General features: G+C 42.6%; 1 protein-coding gene across 1 annotated transcript; it reads right to left on the reverse strand.

Moving 5' to 3' along the window:
- Positions 1–5,669: 5,669 nt before the first annotated feature.
- On the reverse strand, positions 5,670–9,858 carry TRIM71 (tripartite motif containing 71, E3 ubiquitin protein ligase; the record flags this gene model as incomplete). Its single annotated transcript, XM_009866339.1, has 2 exons — positions 5,670–7,174; positions 9,733–9,858. Coding segments are annotated over 2 exons (1,578 nt in total), but the record flags the coding sequence as incomplete, so codon positions are not given.
- Positions 9,859–13,616: the final 3,758 nt, after the last annotated feature.

Below are 13,616 nucleotides of genomic sequence, written 5' to 3' on the forward strand. Positions count from 1 at the left end.
GTAGCACTGGTTTCATGCAGATCACCTCCATTTTGCCCAAGGTTTCCAATTTTGATTTGACTTCAATTGCAAGCATGTGTTTGACACCCTCACTACTGCAACAAATTGTGCATGAACCAAACAGTGCATGACAGGTAACGCACAGTACAAGAGTCACATACAGTAAGAAACCCCCACCAACTCAGGTGACTAAGCACACCTTACAAACTAGTTAAAAAACTTTTAGTCGTTTTAGAAAACAAACAAACAAACAAAATCTAAGAAACAAAACCCAGGAACAGACATCTCTCCCTCTGAAGGAAACACTACATTGCCTGAAAAGTACTCTACAAACCTATACAAGGAATTTTTTTTTTAAACTAGTCTGGTAGTTCAAAAGGAAGTTACTTAACTACATCACTACACAGACACTTAACATTCAGTCAGTAAAGCTCTATGAAAAGAGCTTAAAAAATTATCTACCTGAGTTTGTAAGTTGATACAATCATTAATAGAAGGTCTAAGACCATGCAGGTACACAAAGCATTTTTAGAACCATTACTGGTTAAACAATGATGGAAAAAGATGCCAGTCTGGCTCGTTAACCCGTAAGATCACTTAGAGACATCAATGTACATTTTCCACCATAACATTTACCAAACCCAACACAGCCTATTGTTATTAGGGGTCTCCTGTACCCAACTTCTGTCATCCCCTAATGAGTAGGGGAGGAAAAAAAAGATTTATTTTTTTTTTAGTATAGCAATCTGAAAATGTGCTTCTGAAACTTCACTCCGTGGATAAAACAAGGGGCATGTTGCACAACACCGTTAAAGTTGCATAAAACCCCAAGATACTGCTTTTAAACTGCCTCTCCTGAGAATGTCTGAGCCTGAGCTGCCCTCCAGGAATAGGAACTTGGTTGCTTTGTCATGGTGGAAAAAATCCCATTGAGTCAAGAAAGCTACTAGTACAATCACCAAGTCAAAAAAAAAAAATACCAGTATCTTATTCCCTTCAAGCATTTGGTTTAGCGTTGTGTTCACAGCAATCGTAACATGAAGTCTTTCCAAACAGGACACAGTTGTTTGTGCATAAAAGTTTTTCTCTTGTAGAGAGAGAAGACCTAAAGGTCTCACAGACATAAGAACACTGCAAATGAACATGAAGAATGTCACCTCAGCTAGTAGTGTCATAATACTGAAAAAAAAGTTTATATTTCCATACTTTGTAGCAAAACCAGAACAAAACACACACGCGTTTCCAGTATCTCAGTCCAGTTTGCCTGAACACACCAACAGGTTTTGGTTTTATTTACAGATTTCTCTAGCAAGGGCAGCTTACTATGTCCACGGACAGGCAGCAAAACTGAAAGCACACAAAAGCCACAAGTCACCACATTGTACACACTCGGTATCTCCATTTCAATTAAAATGCTTGTCCAACAGGCAGGATGAATCCCTCCCCCAAGTAGATTCTCAATTTCCTCAAGCCTGTCTGATGCTCAACTGAGGTAGATGATTTACTTCTGCAAAGTGAGGTAGAACTTCAAGAAAAAGATAGTGGCATCTCTAGTTGTGCATTTTATACCACAGCAAACTGGGTTTCAAACTCTCAAGGACTCAAAGACCAAAGTTACAACATTTGTCTAACGCAAGTACCAGTGTTCATTTTTTATACAGCTCCAAACTGTTTGTCTAAATATCTCTATCTTTAAATACCCTATTACCTTTTGGCACCATTTGGCTTACACTCCTTTTAAAAAAAAATAATTAAAAAAAAAAAAACCAAAACAAACCAAAAAAACCACAAGACACTTTGGCACATTTTTTTTTTTAAACTAGAACTGAACAAAGATGAAAGTTATGGCAAGATAAGCCTCTATAAACCTGCTCTCATTCGAAATTAATTCTGGTTTAACTGCACCGTAACAGACTGGGCCCATTTTGCTGCAGTTCCAAGGGAATGCCACAAGCAACTGCCTTGTTCTTTCTCCCAACTTGGTTATATTTGGCCCCAATATGCCCAAGTTCTCAGGTGCTGTCATCTTTCCCTTGCTTTCTTTACAAGTTTAAGGTTTATGGGCTTCCTGAAATAAGTTACACTTAAAAGTTACACTAAATAGAAAGGAGTGCATTATCTGAAGGACCTGCATTATCAAGTACTGATTCTGCTTCCATTTGCTACTGAAGTTCCTGTTTAAATAGTTCTGAGAAAGGACAAGATTGCTTCAGAGGCTGAGCCCAAACCAGCCGCACTGACCACTGATAACAGTTTATCACACAAAAAAAGTTTTACCGAGAGCCACTGGTTTAACCTGGCAGAGTGAAATTCCTTTGGGAGTTCTAGCAGACAGGTCTGTCACCCACATGTGTGTTCCCCAGCGGCAGAGCTAAGAGGAAGAGGCACAAACTCCCTTCGCCCTGCCCCAGGCCATCCCCATGAGTTCAGATTACTCTGACCGCTTGGCTCAATTTGCGAACCAGCTTCAAAGCCTCAGTCTTGATTTTTTTTTTTTCCTCTCAGCACCACGTATATTATGATACCGGGGCATTAACCTGAGAACATACACAGCCTGAGAACACACATGGTAAAACAGAGTGAGGTTTGAATATCCTTTAAAGAATCACTTTTTAAAAGCCCCTATGGGGCATCAGACGTTGGCATCGTATATTACGCTACTTCTTTGCATTGCATATAAAACGCTCCATTTTACAAGCCACACTACCACCTTTCCATGAGACCAAGCGTGCTTAGCACTACATGACAGAAGAGACAGAACTATTGTCGGTAGCTAAACAGCAGTGTTTTTAAAACTGAAAAGCTCCCCAACACGTGAGGTCAAACACTTAACGTTAGGTCTGTAAGCAAATCCCAGTGAATTCAATAGATGGAAACTTAAGAGTTAGAAGTTGTTCCTCTCCCTGACAGAGCTGGACTGGGGGTTTGTGCAAGGGCTCCACACAAAACAAAGGGCAACAACAACTTCAGTGTCTGTCACCTTCAAGGTGGTGCAGGCTAGAGAGGGGCAAAAAGGTTTCTGCAGTTCAACATAATCCTCAATGCACACTGATTTTCTTTTTAAATGCCTGAAAAACATCTCCCTTCTAGTCCCACCAGAGAAGGAGGGAACCCAGCAAGCGTTAAAGCCCAAGAGCATTTCTAGCATACTCCAACACCAACAGCCACTCTGGTCAAGGTATTTATTAAGAGACCTGGCATTTTTATTAAGACATGATAGGATAAATGTGAGGACACTGCAAACTAAACATTAAAGCTTTTTAAACCAGTTTTCTTTGGTAATCTAGATCTTGCAGGCTAATAGTTTTCACAGCCCAAGTTACAAATAATTCCTGGACTGAATAATACAAAACAAACACGAACATCTGTCACAACTGCAGGCCGCCCTCAAGAAAGGAGGCATGTACACGAGCAAAATCTGAAAAAGCTGAAGGTAACCTCGCCTTCTCCCATACCCATATTTTGAGTGGCCACAGAAATTTAATGACAGACATCTGTATAAAAGATTATCCTTTAAAGACTATTTTTTAAACCATGCTATCTTAAGATTAAGCCTAACTGAAACTCACTGCTTTGAAGAGTTTGCTTCCTTGAGGCTTTAGCTGAAAGGCAGCACAGTTACTTTATCCTATTTAATTTAGGTGTTTTTCTTCACCCTTCTCTCAAAAGAGGTTTTGCCATCACATGAATCAGTCTGTCTCTTTCTGGTCCTTTAGTTTAAGCCTCCTCTAAAGTGGCAGCTTTTCTGTCTGCACACATCATCGGGATTTCTATAAAACCCAGAAAGTCAACACTCCTTGGAGGGGGGGAAAGCAGCAAAAAGGAAAGTGCACCTTGTGATTTCTCACAAACTTGTAAAGAGCCTTTCAATCTCAGGTCACTTTTGTGCATGGTGGCTGGCAGAGAGATGAATCCTTTCCTTGGGCATGGTTAAAGCTCTTCAGACTTTTTGATAGCGGCCACATTTACATTTGAGATCTCTTGCAAATGGCAAGGTAAATCCCATGGTATTCCCAAGCTTAAGGGTACTGATACATGAATTTTTCTATTGCAGAGAGACAGGAAAGCCCTCTGGTTCCCTACTTTAACCACTCTTGTTTGCCACCTTATCCAGAAGGTTAAGCAACAGCTCTGTAGAGACCACATCTGCATTAACAGCTAAAACTGGAATGCAAGATATTGAAGAATAAAACCAAAAAATTCCAGGGACTCAAAGTCACATTTTGCTGGAGAGATCTCCATTCTCCTAAAAAGTTTCTGCTTCTCAGAAAAGCTATTTTTATATCCCTGAAAGGGCTAACATCCCCCCACCTCCAAGCTTTTAAGGATCATATACATTTATTTCACACAGAATTCTTTGGTACTGCCCTAGAAAAAAAAGTGGCAGAATTTCATCTTGATGCAGTTTGCCTTATGCTGGTACTGGTAACTTTTCACTTGGATCTGTAGCAAGAGATACATGGAGCTGCAGGCCCACCCCACCCTAAAAACTACAGTAGACCTTCCTGAATTTTTCAGTCCAGCTCTTTGGGGAAGTCAGAAGACAAAGGAAAAAAAATAAAATACTATTTTGTCACCAATAGAGTTATTGCAATCTTCTTTAAACACAGTAAAAAGCCCCAACTTGTTGACTTCTCCAAAATGCACCCTGAATCTCCAAAGCTGTGCTTATTTCTTACTTTTGGAAAAAAGGTACCACTTCTGTTCTAACAAATCCATCAAACATCATTCCCTTAAAGTCTTTCTATGGGGAGGGACCAAAAAAAAAAAAAAAAAGAAGCTAGTCATTTTGCAAGACAGTAAATCAAAAGGGTTTGATTTTCCCTGTTTCAATGCTCCCTGTAACTTCTTCTGTTATCCAGATTAGGGGCACTGGTAAGAAAAAAAACAGTAACTTTTTTTAAAACTAACTTAGCTTTCAGGTGAAAGAAATACTTAATGACAGGATACATTAAAGGAACTTTACAACTACTGCACACTAAGCCACTAAAATGAACAATTTGGTTTAAACTTAAAAGAGTTTTTGTGCATTTTCATCAGCTTTACTTTGTGCTGTTGGATTATTGTGTTTCAGAAAAAAAATACACAGAAATGCCAAAAAGATGCAAACTTGCTCTTCCCGGCGAATGAATCCCACTCACTTTCACAAAAGCATTCAAAGTCGTCTGGGAAAAAAAAGACGTTGTGCTCACCAGTAAATCAAACACACTGAGGTATAAAAAGGAGAACAGGAAAAAGTTCTCTGCTGCAGCAGCAATTCAAAAAAACAAAAAGTCCCCCCTCCCATGTCCCCACCCACACAACTGCAGTATGGTCAAGAACACAAATTCTCTACAAACACCTAACGAGCACTGTCTCTGTTAAAAAAAGTTACATAGAGCCTTTTTTTTTGGCTCAGTCTACAGAACTCGCCACACAAAACCACCTAATGTGCACAGCAACACTTGTTTGTGCATGAAACCCCATGGCAGGGGGAAAAGAGGTAAAACGTTCTGAACTGCGAGTGTGTGGGGATGGGAAGGGGGCGAGAAACCGGGGAGGGAAGGGAGAACAATGAGGTAGATAGAATTTAACTTTACAGGCTCACTCCCTGCAGAAAAGATAAGTACATTCATCTGTAAAAAAATTAAAGATGAGGTAGGTTTGAATCAACGTTGTATTTCTTTCATTTTTCTCTTAGAAGAATTTCCCTGAGAAAGTTTCTTCCTAATTCAAACACGGATTAGAAGACGAGAATTCGATTGTTTCCAAAGTCGACCACGACAATCATGCCGTCAGGAGTGACGGCTATACCTGAAGGACGGTCCATCTGACCAAATCCGCTTCCCTGAGTGCCAAACTTGCATAAAAAGCTACCATTTGACTCGAATATCTGCACCCGGTGGTTCCTGGAATCAGCCACGATGATGCGCCCCTCTTGATCCACGGCCACCCCCTGCGGGCGCAGGAACTGCCCGTTGCCAGTGCCCTCCGAGCCCAGAAAGCGTGCCGACTGGCAGTCGGGGTGGATGACCAAAAGGCGATGGTTGTTGAAGTCTGTCACTACCAAGTGGCCCTCGTGATTGAAAGTCACACCTCGGGGGGAATCAAAGTGCTTCCAGAGTGCCCCTTCAAAACCATACTTGTTGAGAAACACGCCATCAGGCCCAAACAGCTGAACGCGATGGTTGCGCGTGTCGGAGACCAGGATCTTGCCCTCGGCGTTGACAGCCACATCCCATGGGTAATTGAATTGCCCGTTCTTTGTTCCTTTCTCCCCAAACTTCAGAATGAACTGCCCCTCAAACGTGAAGATCTGGATGCGATGATTGTCCTTGTCAGCCACGACGATCCTACGTGAGATGTCACAGGCCACGCCAGCGGGGCGATCGAACTGGCCCGGCCGGGAGCCCAGTGTGCCAAACTTGTGGTGGAAGGTCCCGCATGGTTTGAACACCTGGATGCGGTTATTACTACGGTCAGCAACAATGATGTAGCCCTCTTTATCTACACTAACGCCCCAGGGCCGGCAGAGTTTGCCATCGCTGTCTCCCTCGCTGCCAAAGGAGAGCCCTGGCAGCCCGATGCCAATGTAGCTGCGCCCGGATTTCACCACAACTTTGAAGGGGCTGTTCTCAATGTGTTGGTTGCACATCATCACGGATACCAGGTGCTCTCCCTCTAGCTGCGGACGGTAGCTGACCAGGTAGGTCCCATTCTGCTGATCGCTGACATCTGCCCCAAAAAGGTTTCCATCTGGGCCCATCACCACCGCAGAGATCATGTCACCTCCTGAAAGGCGAGGCTCACCATCGTGGTCGTAGCCTACCACCGTGAAAGAGGCCACTTTGCCCTGCAGCGCACGCTTGAGGCCTTCCCCGGTGGCTTTGGTCAGAGGAGCAAACGCCCCGCTGCTGACGAAGCCCATTGATTTAATGGCCATGTACAATGCCTGGTCAGGGGGGGTGAACATGATCCTGTCATCTTCCTGCGGCTGGAGAAAGCCTCTTACGTTCTTCAGCTCCTGCACCTGAGCCAGCATGCGGTCCCGAGCCAGAAGAATATCCATGGTACGACCCTCCTCCAGGACCTGCTGCACAGCACTAATGGTGTTGTCCAGCTTATTTAGGTTCTGACGTAACTTTTCAACCTGCAAGTAGAGTGACTTCGCCTTGACTTGACGAATCTTTTCCACCTTGGGAGAGGGGGGAAGACAAAGAAAAGCACACGCACATCAGGAAAGACAACCCGTAACACAGAAACACGTCCCAGTGTCGTTCCTCCACATAAACTTGCGCAGTTGTTGCAGCACATTGACTGAACTGCGGAATAAAGCATTTACCCAAATTCCGGATTATTATCCTCCCCTATCCTTCAGCCGAAATTGTACATTCTTACTCTGCAGATCTGCTGCATCAGAGTGCCGTTTGAAAGGAAGAGTCACTTGCTTACTAATAATGATTTTCTTCAAGTGAGTCTTCTTCTAAGAGGTATCTGACAGATACTTAAGACTCCACGGGGAAGGGAAGTCACTAAAGGCTCTCACGAAAGAGCACAGGCTTCTCTAACCAGAATTGAGACCAATTCCAGAAGGTATGTTGTTATCACACAACATCTATCTCCAGGGAATTTTAGGGTCCAATTACTTTTAGCATTTTCTTGCAAATACTGGCAGTCATGCTGAGCTGGTGCTTTACAACAGGATGCTCTGTAACATCACTTCAAATGACACAGAAGGTTGCTGATCATCCCTGCCTGGAGGACTGGTGCTCACACAAAAATGGTCCGTTTGTAACTATTTCATATAAGCCTGTGTTTATCTTTACTCATGGGAGGGGGGGGGAAATAAATCACTTTAGACTATCTGGCAAAGACTTGCCTTATAGAGCAATTGCATGTTTCATTAGCTTTATTGTTGCAAAATTACATGTCCTTACATCTGAATACCTGCTTGACTGCAGAACAATGCCAACAACACACATTAATGAGGGACAGTCACTCACTGCCTGAAGACTCCTTGGTCTGACTAGGTCACTGACTGGGGATAAATGTACAAAGCATTTACAGTTAAGGCATAAGGATCTTACTACACTGGTTAAAAAAATCCAAAGATGCTTCCTCCACTAGATTTCCAAAACAGGTTACTAATCTTCAGTCTCAGCTTAATCCCTGGCCTCAGCTTTTGTACCCAAAATTATTCACTAACACAGGAGGACTTAATACACTCAGCTTTTTCTGCTGGAATTATTTAGCAACAAGTAGTTTTCTTCTTAAAACTGTGTTTTATAACTTGAAGAGAATTTGCTCTCAGGGCAGAAATTCCAATAAAGTGCATTTATCCAGCCTCTTGGAATACGAATAGCTTAGAGGCAAGCTCCTAGTTCTTGTGTACTAGGAATATGTCAAGAGAAGGCTGCCAAGCTTCTTGTGCAAGGCTAACAGTGGGAAGTGAACTTAACTCCCTCCATCGAAACACCTCAGAAAAAAGTAGGATTAGAAGTACAATAACTACATAAAGTGCATTTCTAATTTTGCCACTGACGCTTGTAAAAGAACTACCACAGAATTTCAGGGGATGAGCCTTGCTATGGCTGGAGTAGTTCCATGCTGAGAACAAATATTACCAGAAAAGTATTGTTCTAACCAATGTCAATGGAGAAGAGGCAGGGGAGGAGTCCTGCAGCACAACCACACATACATGCCACCATCCTGCCTGCTCTGCAATCACAGGCAGGAGCTACACAGGCCCTGGTTTCCTGCCACACCTTATCTGCTGCAGCTGAATATTATAGGTGCATTCTCAATTTACTCCTAAAATTTTCCCATCTTGTGTACACGTTTTTGTCCCCTATACCAGTACGAGAAATCTCATGGGACAGATCAGGGGCTCACTGATCTAGAAGACCTAATCCAACAGCACAGTGGGTTTCTGTTCAATTCCACAAGTGGGGTCCAAATTAATCAAGCTAATCTGTTCTAAACAAGCAGAGAAGAGCCATGACCACTAAGTCACCTTTCCAGAATAAGAAACTCTGCTGTTACTTCCTTTCCTCCTCCCAAAATACCATACATGCATCATGGATGAAGAGAGTGCAGGAATTTGGGATTGTGCAGATACTCTTGCTGGAGAGTATTCTTTCCTTCTACCATTAAAAGTAGTAAAATCAGAGGGACACTATCTTGATTGCGAATAAAGTAAGTTTTTACGTGTGGGACAACTGAAAGTTAGCCTTGCATAATTTCTACTAGTTTTTCTATGTAAGGACACAGCACATACAGATTTTCTCCTTTCCTTTGTTTGAGAAGTGGACTGTGTGAGAACACATATATTCTATCATACCTACTCTAATTCTACAGTAATGCATTAAAGAGATTTTAAAGACATTCTTTAAAGAAGGCATTTAAAGACAGTCTCTTCTCGGGTCAGCACCAAGATGAGGCACAGCTGTGGAGCCAGCAGAGGGAGTGCCTGCCCTACTCCTGAGGCTGAGCCTGTGTGCAGATACAGCAGGTTCCTGGCAAAACCCAACCCTTTCTCAGATTAAGAGATGCCTGCAGCATAAAACCAATCAGGGACAAAATCCAGCATCCTGCTAACCTACAGAAAAATTAGTTCACAGTAAACTGTCACTTTTCAGTTCAGTGTTCCTTGAGCAGATCTCAAGATTCTGGCCATGTACTAGCTAAAGCACATTTCACTTTCAAAAGGCACTTGTCAGCAGTTCGAACCATCAACGTAAGGTGTATACGTACCTTCCAGAGCAGCTCGCACTCCCAGGCCTTCTTATGTCTAGTAGTCACTGCTTTCACTTCAGACTGTACTACTTTCGCTTTCATCTCAACCTGCTCCGCTACAGCCTGGGCCTGTTCAATACTCAGCTGGAGGGGGGAAAAAAAATAAGAGAGACAACACACTTAAGGCTCAGCCAAACCAATTAGAAATGCATCAGAGGACTGCTGCTTATATTTTATTACACCGTCAAGTGAAGGAATAAAGCGTCAATTCAGTTTTTTTTACCAGACCTTTGCCCATTTCATACATTTGAGCCTGAAATTTGACCTTCTTTTAATAAGTCTATCACACAGACTTCATGCTTTCATTGTACAATGCACCCACATCACAGGACTAAATTCCCTGTGCAACTTCAGCAAGAAGGAACTCGGACAAGAGACTCACACAGAAATTCACTCATGTTTTCCTACATGTAGAGAATCCAGTTTGTCTCAGTCTGCTGCTAGTAAGAAACAACACTGTACAGAACAGATCATTTTATCTACGCATCTGAGCTGCACAGAAATACCTCTGATAGGATGTGAAGTTACTCAATAATGAAAGAAAAAACCCAAATATTAGATGGTTATCATTAAAAAGCATTCATATGGTTATTCACACCTTGGATAAAGACCAAATTCTTTTTAATACCACCTTGTAACAGCAGTATTTTACAGAATCACAGAATCATGGTTGGAAAGGACCTCCAGGGTCATCAAGTCCAACCTTTTTCCTAGCATTTCTCTAACCACTACACCATATCCTCAAGCACCACATCTATTCGTTGTTTAAACACCTCCAGGGATGGCGACTCCACCACCTCCCTGGGCAGCCTGTTCCAGTGCCTACCTACCATTCTGGAAGGAATATGTCTTTTCTTTCCTCCAGGAAAAAAAAAAAAAAATCCTTGAAAAATTCCTCCCAAACTGCTCCTGGTTTCAAAAAATATTACAGAAAGGGCCATAAAACCCAACAAGACAGAGAGCAGGTAAATCTGAAGGATCACAGTTCCCAATGGAATCATTAAATAGCATCAGATAACTGAATCTTTTCAACATCTTTGTCACACAGTGAACCAATGTTAATACGGAGGCGAGGTTCAAAAAGATACTCATTTATTAGTTACAGAATTCTAGAACAAGATGACAGTAGGTGATGATACTCTTGTCTAGAAAAGAGAAGGGTCAGGGGGATTTTACCAATGTATACAAACACCTAAAGGGAGAGTACAGAGAGGACTGACCCAGAGTCTTCCCAGTGGTGCCCAGTGACTGCACCAGAGCCACTGGGCACCAGCTGAAACACAGGAGGTTCCCTCTGAACATCAGGAAACACTTTTTCATTGTGAGGGTGACTGAGCACTGGCACAACCCAGAGAAACTGCCGAGTTTCCGTCTTTGGAGATATACAAAAGCAGCCTGGATGTGGTCCTGGGCCAACTGGCTCTAGGCAGCCCTGCAAGGGGGTTGGACAAGACTTGCAGAGGTCCCTTACAATCTCAACCATCCTGTGGCTCTGTAACCGTATCATCAAGCATTTACTTTTTTCTCTTCTCCTAAGCTTGACACATCATAGTATTCTTATTTCCAGAATTTTAATATTTAGCAACATACTCAAGACATTTAAATCACTACCAGCACACTACATGACTGTAACAGCTCAACAAGTTGTTGACAATGGAGAATCCACCTTCATAGTACGGATTGGGCTGGAAGGGACCTTAAAGATCACCTCATTCTAAACCCCCTGCCATGGGCAGGGACACCTCCCGCTAGACTAGGCTGCTCAAAGCCCCATCCAGCCTGGCCTTGAAGACTTCCAGGGATGAGGTATCTACAACTTCTCTGGGTAACTGTTCCAATGTCTCACCACCCTCACAGAAAAGAATTTCTTCCTAAAATCTAAACTAAACCAACTCTCTTTCAGCTTAAAAGTGTTACCTGTTACCCCATCACTACAGTCTCTGATACAGAGTCCCTCCCATTCTTTCATGTAGCCCCTTCAGGTACTGGAAGGCCACTATAAGGTCTCCCTGGAGCCTTCTCTTCTCCAGGCTGACCACCACCAACTCTCTCAGCCTGACCATATAGGAGGGGTGGCTCCAGTCCCTTGATCACCTTTGTGGCCTCCTCAGGACTCACTCCAACATGTCCGCGTCCTTTTTATGTTAGAGGCTCCAAAGCTTATATTCTGAAAGCCATGGAAATAGCCATGGCTATCTGGCTTTTTATACAGCATTTTAGATAGGCTTCACAACACCCTTCCCTCAGTCTGGTCTGAGGAATTAGTTTCAGAATTTGTTGTTTCACACTAGGCAGCCAGGAAATGCTCTGGCAGAAAACATCTTTAAACTTCAGAAATGCAGGCTTGATAAAGTGGGCAATACTGTAATTTAAAGGCTTTACTGTACATTCAGTTCCTTATGGAAAACAGCCTCCATTTAATTTTGTATATGAGTATGTACTAATCTAGGCAGCACCTGATGCAACAATCTATGAACTACCCAATGTGATCTAGCTGTGTCTAGAAAGTCAGACAGGGCTTTTTGTGACATTAGTTGTCAGTATTTTTGAAGTCTGATCTGGTAAGTTCAACAACGTCAAGTTTATGCCAACAATGGGAATGCTAAAATGTAACAGCAGACATGTACTGTTACTTGGACATTTTCATTCCAGGTAGTTATTTTAAGACATCTAGTTAAATTAGATGTGTTCTTCCAGGTCCCATGGGAGCTGAAAATTGAAAGGAGAAAGAAAATCACCTTTGTGAGGTGATTAGTCTCTAGGGACAAGATGAAGACACCTCTGAGAAAATAAGACACAGCAATGTTTTCTGATCTTCAATGCAGTCTCTCACAAACAGAGGAAACCAGAAGTGCCACTAGGCAGCCTCTCTGCAGCACAGGGCTCACTATGAGAAGCGGGTCTCTCAGCTGTACCTCCTTCATTCAGCTCCCAAGTCAAGAGTCACCTATGCTATACTTTTAACAGGGAATGTTTTCACACTCACAGAGAGCCTAAATATCTCACTCTCCCTGGGGGCAGACCCGGCCCACCTTCACACAAAGCTTCTGGCAGACAAATTTGACTCAACACTTCAAACTGACAAAAGTGAAAATCGCATTACAACAATTAGTAAAGCAGACATGAAGTCACAACTGGCCAAGTGGGCAGTTGGTAAAGTTTTGGTAACATTCACATAATCCTGTACTCTGCCAAAACAAGCTAGAACAGTCTGGGAAGGCTTACACAGCAGCAGGCAGTGGTATGGTGGAGGGGGAAGAGCAACAGTCAAGTTATCTATCGGAAGAAAAGCCAGGAGTTTTAAGAACAACTTTTGGGAGCCGCCTTTACATGGAAATCCCTTGTTCTTTGATTACTGTAAGATACCACAGCTCTGCCATGATAACTCTATCCTGCTGTTCCTCAGGCATTTCCTGTGCAGAACTTGTCTGAGAGAGGTCAGCTTTTTAGGAAACACATTCAGCAGCAGCATTTCTTGTTCTGATCAGACACCACACAATCTTTTTGACAACAAATTCTTTTAAAAGAAAAGCAGCTTTTTATGACACAGTCTCCTCATAACTATTCAAGTACTAATGAATCCAACAGCCAGCCAGTTCACATGCTTTGGAAAAAGATGACAAGGTCTGTGTTCAGCAAAGATTGGCATTGGGTTACTAAATTTGAGATGCAGAAAACTATTTTGTTTCCTGCTGTTGGGCAATACAGTAATAAGTGTCCTATTTGCAGCTGCACATACTTGCTCGTGACTTCTCAGGGGCCCAAAGATGGCAGATACCACTCCCCATTCTATTACACATCTCACCAGTGCCATGTGTTTTAATATTCCTATGGAATATTTA

This window comes from Apaloderma vittatum, unplaced genomic scaffold (assembly GCF_000703405.1).
Source record: "Apaloderma vittatum isolate BGI_N311 unplaced genomic scaffold, ASM70340v1 scaffold23153, whole genome shotgun sequence".
In the NCBI taxonomy this organism is placed as follows: domain Eukaryota; kingdom Metazoa; phylum Chordata; class Aves; order Trogoniformes; family Trogonidae; genus Apaloderma; species Apaloderma vittatum.